We start from the raw sequence: 20,769 nt of genomic DNA on the forward strand, positions 1-20,769 counted from the left end.
ATTTTTAAAAGGGTTAAAGGAACACAGCACATATATGTATACAGTTTTTCAAAAAGCAGGTACAAACAAATTACATTTAGTACAATAAAAACATACCCTATATTAATTGAGAAGTAATCCTTATTTCATACCTCTGATTCTGTGGGTCCATACAGATAGTTAAAGAACAGAGGGCTTCTCTTATGCATCCTGTTAATGCACTCCCAAATACAGATCCCTTTCTTGGCCTGCTTGTCCCCTTTATCCTCAAACAATGTTCCTTTTATGAATAAAAAACAAAAGTAACGTTAATAACACAAAGACACTGCAGTTTAGTACAATAAGATACCACACAGTTGTGTTTTTTTTTCTTTTTAAATTTGCGTTTGTGTACAAGAATTCAAGCAATAATGTTTCACTCATCCACATTTAGGTTTTAAGCGGTCCTTGTGAGACGGACAGCATCTGATTCGGGACTGTGGGAAATCACAATCCACTGTTTGTTGTTTGTTTGAAGCAATAGCTTGGCTTGCCTAAAATAAAGATGTTACTAAATATTACTGAACTGCTGCAATTGCCACAGCCTTTGCCTAATCTTACCATGTTCTTTTTTTATTTTTTATTACTATTTTATCCCTGTCATTCTTCACAATACGTCCAATTATATTTTCCCCTCACTGCAGCAATTCCCCACAGGGGAACTGAAGGTTCAGTGAGCGTTCTCTGATCCCACGACCAAGCCAGCTTTCTCTTCTACACCCAGGAACTCGAGAGTGGATACCGGCTAGCTACCGGCCTTTGAACGACAAAGGCCAGTCCTGCAGGTGTCCGTCTGAGCTCACTGGGTGCTTGGCTGGTGGGGTCCGCTGTAGCGCGATGAGGAGAAACTGTCCCTTCCGGTTTTGCCTCCTTCACCCGTGGAAGCACCAAGGCCCATGCGACGCTCCCTCCAGAATCCCCAATCTTACCGTGTTCTAGTCGTTCATAGTCGGAGTCCAGCAGAAACGTTTTAAAACGGTTTGAGACATAATGGTAGGCCAGGAACTTCAGGTAGTATTGATTAAACTCAAACTCCATGGGATATAGGTTGTGTATCTAAAAAAAAAAAAAAACCCAAAACCCCCATAATAATCTGAATGAAAATGTATGTTACAAAACTCAAATAAAGGTCGAAGACAAATAGCGTACATGTATTTAATAAGACAAGAAAATAAGATCAACACGCCAAATTATCTGTATTTCCCAGAAATGATTTATTTTTCAATAGTTTATTTAAATTCAACAGAAAAAAACGTCTTAGTTGGTGCTTATCTTGGTGAGAGCCGAGTTCAAATCAGCATGAAGTTTTAACATCTACTCTCGTGTAATGGAAATCAACAGAAAAAAAGAATGAATTTACATGATATGAAATGAAATGCTTACAGCTGTTTGACTTATGTTGTGAATAACATTTGCATGAAACAGCCTTGGCTCAAGTATTGTTGCTGTTCACAATAATTATGTGTTTTCTCTTGCCGTTTTTAACCTGCGTATGACATATTGTTTTTTTTTTTTAAGCTTTACTTAAATTAACACTGGGTATTGTATTAGCAAGATGTTTTAAGAGTTGACATGAAACAAGGATTATTATCCTTCTGGTTATTCCAAAGTCTAATATAGAAGGGGTATATTAATCCAAGATAAAATATAATATGAACATTTTAAAAAAAGGTGCAAAGGTTTGTGACATCATCATAGACGCCCTAAAATCTCAGGCGTAAGCCAGTGACGAGGCAGGCATTATCAGCTACAGCAAAGGACTGGATAGTCTTCACTTGAGCCTAACTGCCACCTGGACATACTGGCAAAAACAGCAGCTTTTTGTGAGCTGATGCAGTTCTATTTTAAGAATCTGAAATTAATTTGCTTTGTTTATCGCACTTTAGAACTGTGACCAAGTCTGGGTCATCTTGGCACTTAAATTCAGATTGCAAAAGACAAATGAAGAAACTATGGTGTTGATGTAAGTGTGTGGAATTCATTTTTGGTGCACTCTGGAAACAGACACGGGACAAAGCTCTCAAACAGATTTTGGGTTTTTGCATTTCCTTTTGTTTAAGCCCTGTTTGTTTAGAAACTGGGGATTTTTTAAAAATTGTCCTTATTTTTTTACTCATCATAGCAATGCAATTCTGATATTACTCTGATTACTGTGGTTAACTGTTTGAAAAAATCTAACCAAAATAGTTCTGAGCTCCACAAACCAGTACTTGTTTAAAAGAAGCTGCAGTGGTTTGTGGGAATTTCATTTAATAGAGTTGTGGATACAGTAGTTACTATTTCAAACTCTAAATGTGAATTTAAAGAAAACCAAGTTCAGAACAGAAGGTACTATAGAACGCACTTATTTCACACTTCTTGAACAATAATACATGTTTGGAACGGTTTAGTGGGCGAGGTTGTGGGACCAAAAATGTTGGGAGTCATTAAAAAAACAAATAATTGCTGCCCTGGGGATATTGTTCCCTAACCCGTCAAGCATGCAATGACTTCATTACGAACCACAATGTATCTATTTGCAATCTATAATAGGAGCTTGCCTGGTGCACGCAGTCCAGGAACTGAAGAAAGAGGGGAGTGAAGCCACTGCCCTGGCTGCTGGGAGTCAGGTTACTGCGCTGGCTGAACTTGTGACCAAAGGACAGCCATTCCTTCTCGATCAGCATCTGAAAGCCTTCCAGTGTTCTGTAGAACGGATCACTGAGCAGCTGCACTAGGGACACGACCTAAAAAAAAAAAAGTTTAGAGACAATGAAACCCAAATGTGCAAGCATGTCTCATTACCTGGTAACTGAAGATCTTGGTAAACTACTCTAAGCCTCAGTTAAAAAGTCTGAACAATGGTCTAAGTTAGCTTCAGAAATCTTGGACTGTTTAACGCAAGTTAACATTATGAAGTCCCAAGACTGGTTCTAATCCAGTGTGTGAGAAACCACCTGTTAATGTTTAGGTACAGCGCGTTAATTCCCGATTGGAGGCATGAAAGTTATACCACAGCGTGTCCACAAGCAGTTATTAATACCTCTGTTTATGTATTTGGATCACACGTGTAAACACCACCAGCTTAAACATGGTGAAGGTTCACTAATACACTGATGGTGCCTCAGTACTGTATTATCTGTATGTGGTCCTTATTTCAAAGTACCAGGCACACAAGGCAGGTTAAAGAAAGGGGCTTGTTACCAGGAGGTTCCCGGTTCAAATCCCTCAGCCACTGACTCATTGTGTGACCCTGAGCAAGTCACTTAACCTCCTTGTGCTCCGTCTTTCGGGTGAGACGTAATTGTAAGTGACTCTGCAGCTGCTGCGTAGTTCACACACCCTAGTCTCTAAGTCGCCTTGGATAAAGGCATCTGCTAAATAAACAAATAATAATAATAACAACTTACTGTGCAAGCTGAATGTGTTACCATTGTTTAACCAGCAGATGGGAGTAATGATGCTTTTAAAAATAGCTGTAAATCTGAGAATCTGAAAGTAACTTCCCCTCCTACTCCAGGGGTAGGTGATATTCCAGTCCAGGTTTTTGTTGCAACTACGTCCCTTAAATATTACATATACCCAAAGAAACCTCAGGTCCTAAAGTTCTTCTTAATCACTGAATTATACTTATTAATCCTGTATTTGACCTCCAGGCTGCGTACTTTATTAGATAATGTAATATAGGGAAATAGTTTCTGAAATGTAGTTTACATATCTTTTCAAAAGTCCAAGAATTGTTGTTTCCCATTATTTATATTAGGCTTCAATTTGTTGGAAAAAAAAACAAACAAACAAAAAAATATTTCTTTAAAATGTGCCAAATTCAGATGCATCACATTTGTCAGTGTAATTCCATATCAATATACCATTAATCATTATATTTCTATTTTTAAAATGTCAGGATGAGTGAAAAACATAGTAATATTAAATGAATAGGAATTTTCAAGTTAGGAAATACACTTTGGGCCTAATTGAATTATCCTTGTTCTAGAAAACACACAAAAAAAAACAACCATTTGGGGACAAGTGTAAGTTTATACAATAAACTTCCTAATTGTTGATGCCCATTTCTCTACATTGAATTAACCCACCGCTGACAGTATGTTCATTGCTTGCCATTAAATATTGCCCCACGCTGAATTGAAATCGGGCCACTATAAAAACACTTAAGCACACATTACCTGGGTGGAAATGTCCCAGCCATCTTCCAAGCTGACCATTACTGAAGAGCCACTATCGAGTAACTCTGCGAGGATCAGAGTGAGCTGCATTATCTTGTGAAGCTGTGGAGTTTGTAACGGAAAGGAGGCATGACACTTAAAATGAAAGAGTTGAAAACATTACAACAAACCCCCTTGCTTATTGATTTATAGGAATGATGGGGGAAACGAACAACAAAAACAGAAAAAAAACCCCGCAATGCTGTATGCATTTGAACTATTTGGCTGTTTGAGAGCCACAGATACTGTAACAGTTTCCCCTGCCCTGAGTGTCAGCACTGTACGAGGGATAAGTTACCTGCTGCATCCATTCAGACTCCTCCAGACTCTTTAGGAAAGTGACCTCATTGTCTGAGGGGATGGAGCTGGGAACACAGGAGCGCATCAGCTTTTTGAAACTGGCTTTCACCTGCCTTACATCAACACACTCCACAGGCACAAGTTCACAGTTCATCGTCAGGTCAAATTTGAATCCCTTAAAAAGAAAAATAATACAATACTGAGGGAAGACTGGCTCTGGAAATATTTGATCATTTTCTTAAAAAACAAAAGGGCGTTGTCTCCGTAAGTTCACTTTGGCACGTGAGGAACCAAGCATGCTCACCTACAGTATTCATCACTGTTCTAGTTACGTGAAGGATTAAAAGTGTCAGGTATTTTCCAGGTGAATAAAGCAGCTAAATTAAAGGATAAAAATCCAGTTTGGAAAAGCACCAGCGCCGGTTTTGTAATGGCCACAGAACATCTTTCTTTTAAAAGTGGCAACATTTCAGCAATGATATCTATTAAGCCAGGAACCACACAATATAACACCTTGACAGGGCTTTTTATTGCTGTCTCAGCCAAAAAAAAAAAAAAACACTTTTCTAGTATCACATTTAGTAATCTGAAGATCACTAAACCTATAAAAGAAAGCTGGCAGCTGGGGTGGTTGGGAATGAAACTGAATCAGTTATATATTCATCGTTAAAGTTTATAAATGCAAATGTATTGAATCCAAGTCCAGCACCCTTTCGTTAATACATTTTGTTGTAATCTCAGTTTCAGCTTTTTAAATTGTTCTTTTTTTCGACTCTTGATGTAAACCGATTCTCACCTTTAGGTGGGACTTCTCCCCGAATATGTAGAGGGCAGCCTGCTGTTTGAGCAGCTGAGCCTGCAGGGTTTCGCTGCCGACAGGCTGGGTAGTGTCTTTGCTTGCTAACCTCGCACCAACGTCAACAGTGGGAAGCTGATGACTGAAGCGGCTGCTGGATCGGAGACTTGCCCACACACCTTGAGGTGAAAACAAAAAAAACAAAAACAAACATACTAAACATTGCTATGATTAAGGCCCTGTGTAAGGATCGGAGACTTGCCCACACACCTTGCCCACAAAATAATTAAATTATTTTTGTGTATATATATATATATATATATATATATAAAACAAAAACAAACAAACATACTAAACACTGCTATGATAGAGGCCCTGTGTAAACCGTGATTTCACAGGCTGCGTGGAAATCGTGAAATTAGCCCAATACCGCAATTGTTACAATATTCTTAAGAAATAAATACATTACTTAATAACTATTATTTGTATTTCATACCAAAAAAATCACATTAACGAAACTGTACCTGCTGTTTGCCTCCGTGTACTATTCGTCATGCACAGTGCTGTGCAGTGATTATGTCATGTGACTAAATGCAACCTAGGCGGGAAATTAAAATGCTACACACTGCAAACAAGAAAATGGATGTCTCTAAAAAGGCTAAAAATGTGTCTGCAGCAGATCACGTAAAGCAGTATCCTGCAGGAGTTTTACACAGCGATGGAGGGAAGCTCTTCTGTACGTCCTGCAACGTTACTGTAGATCACTACAGAGAATCGGCTGTTGACAGGTGTTTAGATTCAAGTATTCACCGAAAGAGAAAGGCGGAAATCCAGAGCAGTACTGCGACTGCTTTACTTACAAAGAAACAAACAACGATGACTTCCATGTTGCAAAAGTCCACTGAAAACCGTGAAGCACGAAACACATTAAATTTGGACCTGACAGAGGTGTTTGTTTGTGCAAATATCCCTCTTGAAAAATTGGACAACCAAAAGTTATGTAAATTCTTCAGACTGAGTGTAGCAAATGGTGGAGTGATTCCTTCATCAGCCCAGCTGAGACACGAATACTTACCTAAAGTTGCCAAGTATCACAAGCAGGAGATTATGGAATTGGTAAAACAGTTTGGTTGCTTGTCAGTGGTCACTGACGAGTCGACTGATGCTCAAGATCAGTATGGGTTACACACAGGACCGACCTAACCATAAGCAGAACAGGCGGCCGCCTAGGGCGGCAAAAATGGTACATAATTACATTTTATACTTCACATTTCTTTAGTCGTAAAATGTTCAGCATCTTAGATCACTGTTTCTCGTTCTGAAAAACGACAAGAGAACATACCAACAGAACATAAGCAACCAATCACAGAACACTCTCTCACACACGCGCAATATCTTGCCTTTAACACAGGATTTGCATATCACAGGACAGTAGAATTGAGTAAACTCTGTATCCCTTATATGAGAAGTGGGTAAACGCCGTTTACCTGCGTAGACCCTTGACTGCACCACTGGACTTGACACAACAAGGAAAAGAGATCGCTTCATCGGTGCCCAGGCACTTAGAGCGGTTGTGTGCCATTTAAGCATTTTCATAACACATCGGTAAAGATTCTTTAATTCTTTACAGTTAATTCTTAAGTCAAGGATCTGCCTATAGAAAAAAGTACCGGTGGATTTGCTGTGCACAGTTATATGATCACTAACCTACACTTTACATACCAGTTTTATAGTCGTTAAGGAATGCAATATGGTACTGTACAAATATGGTGCAATGAAAATACAATGTGTTTGAAGTAACCTGCGTATCCTGTATCAGTTGTTATTTATAACTCTAAGCTCATGCATGGTGGTAGAATCCATTGATCATAAATATTGTCATTGTAGAGCTGACAGTAGATGTCACTACTGTTTGTAACCAGAGTGATGATTCTATATAGTTGTATATAATCTGGTGTCCAATAATTTGTTTAAACGTTGAGATATAAACATTTAAAAAAAAAGAGTGAAAAGAAAGGGCGGCAAAACTTTTTTTCCTAGGCCTGAATAAATCCTTGCGTCGGCCCTGGCTACACATTGCTTTGCAAAATCTAAATGGTGAACATGCATCTGACGTTCTAGAACTGAAAGCTGTCCTTGCAGATACACTTTACCTACAGGCTGTTAATTACAACACCGTTTCACAAGCTATTGTAAAGTGCTTGAATAACTTTGACGTTGATTTCGATGATGTCAGTGCGAAATACAATACTTTACCCGTGACACTGCCATGAATTTTAAAGAAAACATCCACGATTTTCACAGGGCCTTAGCTATGATGGAAAATTATTCTTTTACCAGGCTCTATAACAGTATCTTTGTACAAACACCATTCAGACTCAAAACGGGTAAAACATTGACTAGAAGATATTCTTTTAATGCAAATTATGATCTCCAGTTAAGTACTCACTGTGAATATTAAGGATGAAATATGAAAAGGGTTATGAAAAAACAAGACCACATCCTCATTACAATTACAGTAAGGTGGTTAAGTTTTACATAACATGAACAGGTGACAAGGAAATCAAGACCTTTAAATAACATTTCTTCTTAAGTAATATGACTGCAACTTCTACTTTAAATAGCAGTACAGTAAAACATGACAAGAGTTTACCACATCTCTCTGCATTCTTATGAGTTAGAGTGGGATGCACTGGAATGTATAAAACCACTCTGTGTGGATATACAGCCAAATCAGAAATGCAGCATGATGGCATGAAATCAAATTCAACACCTTCCTCTCATTAACGCTTTAAAAGCTTCTAAACTCAAGACAGAGATGGAAGGTTAAGAGTAGAACATGTTTGAAATTGCTATTAGTAAAAGGTGATTGGAGTGTGATGCCAGAACACAATACAATACCTTGATTGTGGACTCTTCCCTTAGGTGCAGGTTTTTGGTTTGCATGAGTGAATAGTTTATCTCTGTACCCAATCACTGGCAGATTAACAGGGGGTGGGGGGGAAGAATTGACAGAAATATCATCAATACGTGAATCAAACACAATGATCGTTTCACAGCTAGACAGATACCTAAAAACAAACAGACACAAAAACTAGAATACAATTACACATGCTTTCAGAATTACACAAATCAACCACCTCAATCAACATATAAAAGAACGGGATAACAAAAACATGTTTAAAATCATGTTAGTATAACTGAAGATAAAATCCTATCTAAGAATCTTTGGAACTGATGCATTTCTAGCAGGATTCTCAAAGGAGATATTTGAGCAGCACAAACCTAACTCAAATTGCTAAACATGTGCATTTTGTAGTATTACTGTCAAGCAAAGCTTGTTTCTTATCAGACAAAATCAAAGCCATATAATGCATCCACACCATAGACCAAGTGAGCAAAATGATGCTAGCACCTAACTAGTGACTGAATATTAGGGTCACAATAGCTAACTATTTCCTAAGGGTTACAGAATACACTGTTTGTGTTGAAATTGCCAAATCTCAAAGTTGAAAATATTGACAATAGTTAAATTAATATCACTGTTTCAAAATACAGATTAATAGCCAGACACGTATGGCTACTGTGAGTAAAGGTAGTTTGGAGGGCAATGCAAATTACGACTACTGGAAACAAAACAATGGTGTAATAAATATAAATAAAATGGCTGTTTTCATTTCAAGTTTCAATACATCACAAAAGCATTTTTAAGGATGTGAATGATTTGTAAAACAAATGAAGGGTGATTGGTCAGTTTAAGAGGCAAATGTCTAATGGAACAGCAATGAAAACAGTTTGAACTGGATTTGTAGAAATGGAGAGGGAAAAAAAAGCCTTTTCAGTATGAGATTTAAAAAGCTGAAATCTGTGCTTTTAAAAACTACAACAGCTGTAAGTCTAGAGCTCTTTAATACGCGGACCTCCATCTCTAATGATTCTTTCATACTTCCAAGCTGTGGTTTCTGTGGTTAAAACAAAAAACAAAAACTTTAACCACATGATGAGTGTCGTTTGGATTTTAAACGAGTTTGGGATCAATCAAAATACCAACAGGCATGATGACAGACAGGCAGGGGCAAACTCTGCAGTCTAACAGACTAAAATACTTTGATTCTTAAACTTGGTGAACAGGATGCCTTGCTCCCTCTACCCTTGATTTTTTTCTCTATGTTGTTTGGAAAATCAAATAAATAATAGTAATTGATACAGATGAGCATAATGCAAGGATGTGAACTAGTTATCCCCACAAAGGTCTGATAGGTCATCCCTTAAATGAAGTCATTGAGGTTCTGCAATGTGGACTATGGAGGATTATGTCCAGGTGACCTTTGCGGGATAAAAACCAGGGACACCAGAGGTCAGAGACTAGTGCATTGATTCAATGCAAGCCTAGCTGTAAGGTTGTTTTCGATAATGATTCTTTGAAACCAGGTCACTAACCTCCTCGCGCAAAACTGTTTGAAAAGGGCAGGTCCAAATGGACTGGCACAACCTGTTTCATCACACTGGACATTCTCGAAGTCCGCCTTTCACTACCTGAATTCAATTAAAACAAATACACAGAGGCCTGAAAACAACAGTGTCAGTCACATGCTCCTTAAAGAAAATGACAGAAAAAAAGGCTCGGGGGGAAAAAAAACCCACTTTAAAATTACTTGTACTCCTGTTTAAGCCAGACGTGTATCCTGTTTCTGTATTTATTTTTTTATTTTTCAATGAACACTGTATACCCAAATCTGATTCAAGGAGTATAACATTTGCAAGATTAGGCAGGATTAGTTAACGTTAATGTAAATAGGGTTTTAGTGTTAAATGAAGGAAAGCGAGAATGATTTGCTGCCGGTGTTGCATTACAAGGTTCTACATCTTACGGAAATACAAGGCTGATTCCACTAAGTGATTAAACCAACTCCTGTCTGCCAGCGTTCCAAGTCACATGACCTGTGTATGACATATACCGTTTACCTCCATATGAACCCTATGAGGTTTCTTCACATGGACACAGGAACAAAACTTCACTGTTTTTCTTAAACACATTTTTGTTTCCCTTTCTGAAGCTCTACTGATAGTTCACTGATCCCACAGGTTTAAGTGATTCTTCCTATGTCTCAGAATGGCGTCTCATTGAAATATATCTGATCTGTGAACAAAGTCCTATTGTTTCTGTGTATATTAAGGCAAGACAGAAATCTTACTTAAGCAGGAGACCAAAGCCTCATTTCTAAGGGGATCTTGGTAAAAAAGATAACGTGTTGATACTGTGTCTGCACTATAAAAAACTGTGTATAAAACTGAACTTTTCCAGCTATGAGTATATTCTTACATATTTTTTATGTAATGTTGGAAAACTTTAAAATGTTTACTCACAGACAGCCTAATGTGTACACACCATTAATATGGGCAATACTTCCTATAAAAACACACACAAACAAAACATATCTAAAACAAAACCAAATAATAAAAACAGCGAAAAGATGGATGCTTCCAATTCTGTACCTGGGGACAGGGCTAGAGCGGGGTGGCGTGTGAGAGTGTTATTGCCGTTCATTCTGAAGTAGATGGGAATTGCGCTCAAAAGGGCTTGAAGATACTTCTCTTGTTCAAGACTGCTGGAGGATTCAGATGAAGCAGGAGCTAAAACGTATTAACATTAAATCATTGAGTAATATTAATATATATATATATAACATTTACTGGGAATTTATCTATGTTTATCAAAATTGGTTCAAATAATTAACTTCATGGTGTTCTGGGTAAATATATTACTCAGGGACAGATGGAAACCTGGGAATTTTGCAGTAAAAGCAGATAAACAAAAAAAGGTTTCCATACATTCAATATTGTGCCTTGGTCTCCATACATTCAATACTGTGATACAGAACATTTTACAGTAGAGTACTTACTCCTCAATGTAATGCTTTAGTTAAGTATTTTATGGTTTGGGGCAATAGTCCATGATGTTTAAATATTATTTAAAAAAGGATTAGGAGGGGTTGACAAGCATGGTTTGGTTAATTACTTCTTTGGTCATGAAAACATGGACTTACAGTTCACAGCAGTATCTTAGTAATTTCAACCACTACGCAGCTGCATTTGAACATTACTGTTAACTGAAGAGATAAATATCAGAAATATTAAATGAAATGCTGGATTGAATCTGAAAAGCGATGACAACAACACCCATCTCAATAGTAACCACACAGCTAAATAAACACTTGTCAATAGCTTGTGGAATTCATTTGTAATTCCTTCCCAACTAAAGTAAAGTGTGTCTAATCAAGACATGGATTTAAGGAGTAGTTCGAAGATGATGCTAAGGAGAATATTTAGTGGGGAAGCTTCAAAAACACAGACAAAAAACTGTTTTTACTAAACAGTTAAGAGAATTCAAATCTGTGGTCAGCAACCTACCGTAGTACCGTAAATGTATTATTATTTTACATGGAATAGTAAGATTAGCATTGTTTAAATAGCGGAATTGATAGTTTTATAATTATTGGGGGTAAAGAAACCAGTATCTTGTTCTACCTGCAGTATGTGGATTTGGGGTTTTGAAGAGTCCCGTGACTCCTTTCCCATGAAACCCGCCTGAGCGTAGCAGCACGGCTTTGGTTTTGGAGTGTTTCCAGCAGACGACGGGCAGCCTATTGTGGCGATAAGAACGGGCCACTTTCTGCAAGCTGCTGTCCTGCACTGAATGAGGTACAACCAGAAGTCCAGGATAGCTGCATTGAAATAAGGGTGAAAATTGTTTAAGCACATTTTATTGGCGACACAAATGCTGGCATTCTGGTCTTGCTGGCTAGCTAAACAAATCTCTTACAAGAGCTGCCCTCCACCAGTGACATCACAATTGCATGCATGGGGCAGTTTGGATGAAAAGTAATCTGCTGTCCCACTGAACTCGTAGCGCTGTCACACACCTTCTGCAGAGTGAATACATCCTGTTGACAGTTGTGATTCTGAACTGCTCTGTCTTGGAGCGGGAGGAGCTGCCGCTAATGGTGCCCATTCCTAGGCGTTGGTAGTCCCTGAAACAGGCTCGCTCCACCAGCTGCTCCATGGTGGACTTCTCCGACACCTTCAGTGTGCTACTTGTTGGAAGTTCCCCGTCGTCCGAAACTGATAGAAACAATATTAAAAACACTGAATAACTACTTAGTCAATACAGCCTTTAAGCAATCAAGACATGCTTGAATCCCACTGCTGTATTAATTGTAGTATTTGACAAATGTGACTCTCTCTCAATAATAACTCTCTGCTACGCAACCTATGGTTCAAACTGTTTTGGTCTAAAATCAACTTGAGACATTCTATTGTGTGATAATTGTTAAGGGCACACCTGAGACATCATCATCTTCATTCCAGGTTGTGCGGTTCCCCTTCTCATCCACAAGAGTACCAGTCTTTTTCTTGGCTGTATACTGGCGCCCAATTGTCATCTTCCCAGCCTTTTTGGCTCCTTTTACAATAGTCTTTGAAAGAGTGCTGAAAGTACAAATACATAAAGTAAACACTCTCTGTGTACTATAAATATATCTGGGAAAAAGTGAAAAGCTTCATGGTGTGTCATTTTTTTTCTTTCTCTTTACCGGAAAGACGTGTTCTTTTCTTTTTGCTTGGGGAGAATGATTTGTGGTGCCACCTGTCCTGCTGCAAAAGCGAACATGCTGAAGATAGACTGGGGATAGCGGACTTTCTGCATGTGCTTCTTGAAGATCTCCACCATTTCAGAGCTTACTTCTTCATCAAATGCTACTTTTATAAGCTGCATGTAAAAGCATGAAAAGGTAAGCATTAGAAAACAGATACATTGCCAGCAAAAGTAATGCAAGTGAGGAAGGTCAAGTACAAGTTCTTTCGAGAAGCTAGGAATTAAGAGGGGCTCACAGTATACCCTAGATACTACTGTATATGGCCAAGAGTTTTGCAGAACCAAGTACTGGCAGATATCACACACTCCATCACATATCTGATTTTATTGCCCAAGTTAGTAAAAAGAATGTAATGGCTTATAAAAGCTTTACTGCGGTCAGTGTATTGCGAAAAACACAATTCAGCACGTGAAAATCTCCACTGACAGCTAGTTTTTAACCATGTAAATCGCTTCATGACAGAAATGTGCTCACATAACAGCTTTTCAGCAAATAGTCTGAACTGGATGCACCAGGTAAAGAAATATACTTGTGTTTTCTGAGTCATCTTCTCTGCTATTCATTATACTGAAATCATGCAAAATTTATAGAGGTTAATCTATCAGGTAAAGTACCTGAAAGGTCGCTGATCTCAGCTGCAGTCCCTCCTGCATATTCTGTTGCAGCTGATTCTGAATTGTAATCTTCTTTTCCTTGGTCAAGGTTGCAACAGGAAAACTACGAATCACAGTCTGTTCACCCACTAGAATCAAAGCCCAAAAGGTAAATGGTGAAACAGCCATGTGAAACTCAAAGGCCTGTTCAGAAGACGTGACATTTTAAGAGTACGTGACTCTGTTGCAATGTTTCTGTATTTCAAGTGGAACCAAAAACCTCCCATGACAGAAACTGCAGGGTATAAAAGCAGGACTTTACCGAGAGGATCGTGAGGTGTGCCTTTGAAAATGAGCCTGTACGTGGTAAGAAATAAAGCCCCCTCCGCAGGTAGGATGTGAGGCCCTCCCAGCATTCCTCCTGTAGCTTCCTCCCGTCCATCAGGGTCCAAAACGACACGCAGCCCTTCGGAGACAAACTCTTCACCAGGGAGCAATGGCGGCCGCAGGATCTTGGGCTGAAATAAAAAGCAAAAGAAATTAAGAAGTGCACTAGTGACACTTTTATGATTGTTTTTTGCATATAAAAAAAAAAGGACCAAATTAGTGCACACTACAAGCACGGTATTTAAGGTAGCCTTAATTTTCTTTACTTACATGAAACTCACTTAGGTGGAGAAGAAAGTGCCTTCATTGATACTGTACAAAGGGGTTAAAATTGTTTTCAAGTAAAGAAAGAAAACAAAATACCCCCCCCCCCCCCCACCACACACACACATTTCTACATTTATGAGCAGCTAATCAGTGGTGTTCATCTCCTCTACAGTTATGCTTTTATCCAGAGCATTACATTTTTGTGCACTGATGTATCCAACAATACATTGCTTTTAACAGACAGATTCATGCTTGGTCTACAACCAGCAAGTGGAGCCATGTTTTTCCAAACTGTGTCAAAGAGCAACAGCAGTATTCGTGCAAAGTGACATGCTAAGATGTCATCAAAATTTATCTTGTGCTGTACAGTACAGTCCAGCCTCAGGCACATTGTTAAAGTACACAATTATTGTTAAAGCTAACCAAATAATACTAGTAAATCTTATGTAATATATATTACCATCATTATGTAGGATAGAAAAAATGCACATCATGCGTAACTAGTATTTGATATTGATGTTTTTTGTTTACAAGTGAACTAAATTTAACGGAAGGGCCTTTAATGTCAGGTGCTGCACGTCCACCTCGTCCCTGCATTCTACTTGAAGAGGTCACATGACGGAACACAGAAACACAAAGAGTTACTGAGGAGGACAGTCAAAGTCTGGGGCTTCTGGGAGTTTTAGTTCTTTTAAAACTCCCAGAAACCACCCCTACAACCAACTGCTGCTTTTCCAATGTCAAGGTTGCGACAGGAAAAATACGAATCACAGTTTGTGCGTTTCCTTTATTGACCCCTTGAAGAAGAATGCAGAGCCACGGCGTCAATGGATCATTTAAATAAATGGAAGAGTGATCAGTAAACTTAGTTCAGTGGTTTAAAAAAATATATATATATATATATATATAAAATATAGAATATGGTATGGTTTACTGTGATGTGTGTCTTTTATATAGGGAAGGATAGTAATTCATATTGGGTAAAATTTACTTGAATTATTAATTTAATGTAGATGAATTGAAGGAACAGGCCAAGAGCAGTGCCTGAGGGTTATATAGCATTTGACACATTTTCTAATCATGATTTATAGAACCTAAATCAACACTGCAGAAGTTCAATTCAGACGTGTAACGGCTTACTATGTCAAAAGGCCTTTAGTCAAGCCAAGTCCTGTAAGCTCTGACCATTAATCTTTTACAGAAACATGAATTCACTTTATCATAAAAAAAAAAAAAAAAAAAAGTTGATCAACACTGTCTCTATAGAGCGCTCTGGACAAAATTCAATCTAAAAATGTGTTTATGGTCCCTCAGCACCGAGCTAAGTTTGCCAAATAGTCCTCCTCTATTGTTTTAAAGATTGTGTGGATTTATAACTGACCAGATCAACAGGTTCTTTACATCGAGGTGGTGACAAAACCTGTACACACTTTTTACACGCTGGGATTTAACAGCAGTGGTGACTCCACTGAAATACACTGCAGCCAGATCGGTAGCAGGTTTCACAGAGACGGGGGGATCCAACTTAGTTAAGCATAAATATTCAGCATGATAGCTCAAAGATCATTGTTAGAATTGTTTATAGCGTTTATAACATTTAAAACGTGCTATTGACACCAATCTCATCTATCAATGTCAGACATTAGGCAACTCAGGGTAAGGATGGTATGTTATTTAGGGTATATGCTTTTGTTATACAGTGTGTAATATTCTATATTGCAAAGCAAAGGTTTGCACAAGATAGCAGCTTAGCATGCTTTTCACTTGCCTTCTGTATTGGTGGCAGACGCTTGCTTTCCCGATGAACTGCTTCCAATGTCTCCATCTGCATAGCAACAATGCCTTCGACAGAATTTAAACAACAGGGCTTCATAACACATTAACAATTCAACATACAGCCAATTACTATCACAAGACAATCTGAGGGATGCATTTCTGTCTTTTACCCCGTTTCTACTGTCGGCAGTGGCCTTAAAAAAGGGTGTTTGCACTGCCGTCCACATCGGTCCTGGCTGACCGCAGTTACTTTTTCTGGCCTGGTTTGCTGTATCGTACCCAATGTGGCCAGACCTGGCTACAAATGAACTACATCATCAAATAGCAGGGAGGTACGTGCTGGATAAGAAGCCGACAGGTAACAGAGCTCCACATTTCAAACTTTTTTGACTACTGCAATGGCTGTCGAGAAAAGATTATCCAAATCATACACAGAGCGAAAATAAAAAAAAAGAGACAATCGTTCTTTCCATTGCTGGGGCAGGTTCTGTTTTCTGAACTTCGTACTGCTACGGGTTTCTTTAAAACCCAGCACAATACTATCCCACAATCCCCCAACAACCTTTGATGCAAGACAATAACTTCAGAAGTTGGCCACGTTTGGAAAAAGCATTGAAACACGTTTTTCTTGCAGTGGAAATGAACCCTTGGTTCTTGCTGTTCACACCTGGTATCATGCTGTGCAAATTCTTGATGTGGTCCTGAGTGACACCGCTTTCCGTGCAGACTTTATCGATAAACCTCGTGATGAACCGCACCACCGAGTTGGCAATGTCGCTGTTCTCCGAGTCTTCAAACCCACTTTCGGTATCAAAGCTCTCTGCAACACTGCCAGCAACGCTGCAAAATGAAGAGACAAATGCATCTGTAGAGTTTGTGATCCAAGGAACTTCAACAACTAGCATCACAGTGGACCTTAAGCAACTGGTACATCTCCCTGGCAAATGTACATATTGTAGGTGTCAAGAATCTAGAGATTATTTCAGCTGTTCATTAAAAAAACAGACCATGCCAATTTAATATTAGGGATCTTCAGGATATTCATCTTTTTTTTTTTTTTTTTTTTATTTAGTCGTTGCCAATTAGTTTTTATTATTTTCTCCCTAATTTGAAATGCCCAATTATTTTTTAGGCTCAGCTCACCGCTACCACCCCTGCGCTGACTAGGGAGGGGCGAAGATGAACACACGCTGTCCTTCGAAGCGTGTGCCGTCAGCCGCCCGCTTCTTTACACACTGCGAACTCACCGTGCAGCCGCCTCAGAGCTACAGCGTCGGAGGACAACGCAGCTCTGGGCAGCTTACAGGCAAGCCCGCAGGTGCCCGGCCAGACTAAAGGGGTCACTGGTGCGCGGTGAGCCGAGGACACCCTGGCCGACCTAACCCTCCCTCCCCCCGGGCGACGCTCTGCCAATTAAGCGCCGCCCCCTGGAAGCTCCCGTCCACAGTCGGCTGTGGAATAGCCTGGACTCGAACTCCCGACGTCCAGGCTATAGAGCGCATCCTGCACTCTAGCGAGTGCTTTTACTGGATGCGCCACTCGGGAGCCCCCCGGATATTCATCTTTGACTGCGATTACTGAGGACATGCCCCATTACAGAATTCTCATCTGGGAGTAATTTAATTTAATTTATTTGTTTCTTGTCATTTTGAGTAACTATTAAAAAATGTTTTTTTTTTTTTTTTTACACTATTTTGAAAATGTCTGTAACAGAAGTGATATAAGAAGAAATGAACTCTGCTCTCTTGAAGTGCAATGACAAGGGCTCATAGTCATTCTCACAAAAAATAAACTATTTAATTAAATCAATGAGCCATGTGATTTAACCTAATCAGTAAGTTGTTTGAGATGATTACTGTGCTGTTGGCTAAATGAGTAAGTCAGTATCTTATGAGAAACTTGGCAATGTGCTTTTCTTTCTGGGAAGACAACACTGGGGCTTTACATTGCTAAACACTGTTTTTGACACATTGAATTTATTAATATTGAAAAGCACCATGAAATAAACATTTCTGGAGCCACAAACAAACAAAAAGTTAGATAAGTGATAAGAAAACAAAATCCAACAGTGCTGAAGAAAGACACAATAGATACATTGTGAAATATTCTATTTTTAATAAACAATTTAGTTTTTTAGATTATAATCCCAGTAAACATAGCTCGAATTTGAATTTCTAAGGAAAGCCATATTCATTCTGCCAATAGCAGTCAACCTTTTTTTTTTTTTAACATAAAACAAAAACGGTAAAGCCTCGCACTGAAGTTCAGTAAAAGGTTGTTCTGGACTTGCCTGTTTGTGACGATGCTGTTGCTCCCGCTCTCCCAGTCCCCTGTGGCACAGCCCCTCAGCAGCTTGTTCTTGCTGGTGTCCAGGGGCACCAGGAGGTAGACCATGAGGCTGGCGTAGTGGATGGCCTGGCTGAACACTGTGCTCTCCTCATTCTTCACCAGCTCCTGCTGCTTCTCCTTGCTCAGACATGGCCATGCACGCAGCTGTTCTGCAGCCAAGTCCATTGCTGTCTTCTCATGGTCTGGAACTGCAGGTCCTCTCTCCTGTGTGCCACAGAGAAGCAAATATTAAAAGGCTTCTCGTACTATATTGCAGTACATTGCAGATTTGTCGGGGGTGGGGGGGGGGGGGGGGGGGGATAGTATGCAGTGTGCATTATAAAGCTTAAGGGTGCAGAATCAGTATCCAAGCTGCAACACAGTTAGCATTTTATTCTATGACAATATAGATATGTTTGAAGGAGGATGCTTTCTATATCTTACCTTTTGTTTAAGGCTCAGTTCCGGTCTGTCCTCAGTGGCATTGAGGTAGAGGGCTCGGATCTGATTCTGAACATCACTGTAAAATGTTGCCTCCCAGAACTGTTGGTTGGTCCAGATGGGGTGGTCTTGTATACAGGTATAAGCAAACTGGTTTACTCCTGGAGCCAGTTTCTGTAATTATAACACCAATCAACAAGACAATGAATCAAAAGAAGACTAAACAGATCAACTGAAGTTATAAGGAGATACAATGCTGCATTATATTGGACCACAACCATTTCAAATGTAAAAAAAAAGAAAGCCGTGTTAAAAACAAATGGGAAAGAAAAGGGACAGATGGATAAAGAGATGATAAACTCTTAAAGAACCTGTTTAAACAATGCATTGCTAATGCAGGGCAGCATTCCAATTGCTGCTAACAGCATTTTTTGTCTGATGCATGTGACAAACCGGGACTGTTCAATATTTAAAAACACCAAGTTAAACTAACAATGCTACTGTCAAACGCCCCATTTAAAATAAAATATGTACAGTGAGTAAATAAACAACAACAACAGAGCTGTCAATTCATTATTTAAGTTTGGCAAAACCAGAAGAACAAACCTTGGACACTGTCCTGGATCCTATAAATCTAAATTAATGTTTTTGTTTAATTTCCATATGTGCGTTTGTCTGCATTAATTATAAATATGTAGAAATATAATATTGGCTGCATTTAATATTTGCACTGGTATATAGTAAATAAGTCACTGTATAAAAAGAATATAAAAAGGCAAGGATACAAGTCATATGCAGGTGATTAACCAAAACCTTTCGGCAAAGAAGAGTTTCCATTAGAGGGCAGCAACAGACTGTCACTAAATAGTAAAACAAGTCAGATTTACTGCAAATTATTGAATTAAACTCAAAATCAAACTTTTAAAGGTGTGTGTGTTACAAAGACTACATTATGATATTTATATGAATAGTCAGATAGTTTAATCTTCCAGAACATTTACAGCGACAGTTAAATCTATTCAACCACATGTAAAACCACCACAGTAACTTCATTAAATCTTTAGAAACCAAAATTTCAAACAAAACAGCAGTTTTACAAATGGACTGTCTCCGGACTCAGTCTAGACTGTACCTATAAACCTCTGGAAAAGTGATTTGACATCGCAGGTAATAAAACCCTAATCTGAGTGGCGCTTATTGTATAGTATAGCAAATCTATGATTCCTGACATTTGTTCACAACTTTACTTTTTACATGCAACTTAAAATCAAACAATTCATCAGGTGTAGAAGGTCACATGGCTTGGGATAATGGTCTTTGGAGGTAACAAAAATGATCGTAGCCAGGATTTGTGTAGAATTCCGGTCAAATAGAGCATGGAGGGCAATCCCCTTCATAGCACCACCAAAGCATTTATTGCCCCAAATCTCCAGTGGAATGTGTTGTCTGTAAGTGGAAAGTACAGGGGACAAGCCAACAATGGTGGTGGGGGGGGGGGGTGTGAGAAGGTCAGTCAGCTCTTACGCTGCATAATTCCCGGAAAATCAGGAACAATAGGAACTGATGCTACACGATACACAATTCTATCAAGAGTTTCCCGCTAATAATGTGGAACAATAATCTGAATACTGTGTCAGAAATGACTTTGCTTTGAAGTGCGATGTGTTTTGACCTAATATCGTACAATACAGAATATCACCACTTTTAAAAATTAATGTGCACCTGATTACAATGATCAAGAAAACAGTGTCTACATGTTGATCAAGATAAGACTTCTTCTACTAGCTACATTTCTTTTTTTTTTTTGCCAGTTTGCAGCTTCATTTGGAGTATGAAGATGCAATAGAAACATACTACATTCACAAATGTAATCGAAACCATAGAAAGTTACTGGGAAACTAAAATCCAAATTTCCACAAGAGTAAGTAATGTTGGTAGCTACCCAGTAGTTATCATGTTATTACATGGATTTGTATGCCCCGTAACAAAGTGTTACCACGTGAGAA

The 20,769-nt window shown here is 38.8% G+C and overlaps 1 protein-coding gene across 5 annotated transcripts in view; it reads right to left on the bottom strand.

Moving 5' to 3' along the window:
- The window catches only part of LOC117434735 (myotubularin-related protein 13-like), a 133,746-nt gene that overhangs the window by 4,918 nt on the left and 108,059 nt on the right, over positions 1 to 20,769 (bottom strand). For 2 of the 5 annotated variants that reach the window (XM_059003310.1, XM_059003309.1), the window contains 19 exons: positions 18,767 to 18,937; positions 18,285 to 18,547; positions 16,662 to 16,834; positions 15,987 to 16,060; positions 13,887 to 14,082; positions 13,586 to 13,713; positions 12,909 to 13,084; positions 12,659 to 12,804; positions 12,240 to 12,438; positions 11,845 to 12,041; positions 10,813 to 10,950; positions 9,757 to 9,852; positions 8,218 to 8,292; positions 5,317 to 5,495; positions 4,519 to 4,695; positions 4,182 to 4,283; positions 2,559 to 2,744; positions 948 to 1,074; positions 132 to 259 (listed from right to left, as the gene is read on the bottom strand). In XM_059003310.1, coding sequence (XP_058859293.1) covers positions 132 to 259; positions 948 to 1,074; positions 2,559 to 2,744; positions 4,182 to 4,283; positions 4,519 to 4,695; positions 5,317 to 5,495; positions 8,218 to 8,292; positions 9,757 to 9,852; positions 10,813 to 10,950; positions 11,845 to 12,041; positions 12,240 to 12,438; positions 12,659 to 12,804; positions 12,909 to 13,084; positions 13,586 to 13,713; positions 13,887 to 14,082; positions 15,987 to 16,060; positions 16,662 to 16,834; positions 18,285 to 18,547; positions 18,767 to 18,937 — 2,931 coding nt within the window. The remainder of the gene's footprint in view (positions 1 to 131; positions 260 to 947; positions 1,075 to 2,558; positions 2,745 to 4,181; positions 4,284 to 4,518; positions 4,696 to 5,316; positions 5,496 to 8,217; positions 8,293 to 9,756; positions 9,853 to 10,812; positions 10,951 to 11,844; positions 12,042 to 12,239; positions 12,439 to 12,658; positions 12,805 to 12,908; positions 13,085 to 13,585; positions 13,714 to 13,886; positions 14,083 to 15,986; positions 16,061 to 16,661; positions 16,835 to 18,284; positions 18,548 to 18,766; positions 18,938 to 20,769) is intronic. The other 3 variants (XM_059003312.1, XM_059003311.1, XM_059003314.1) reach the window with 3 other exon arrangements.

The sequence above is a fragment of the Acipenser ruthenus genome, chromosome 28 (assembly GCF_902713425.1).
Source record: "Acipenser ruthenus chromosome 28, fAciRut3.2 maternal haplotype, whole genome shotgun sequence".
Classification (NCBI taxonomy): Eukaryota; Metazoa; Chordata; class Actinopteri; order Acipenseriformes; family Acipenseridae; genus Acipenser; species Acipenser ruthenus.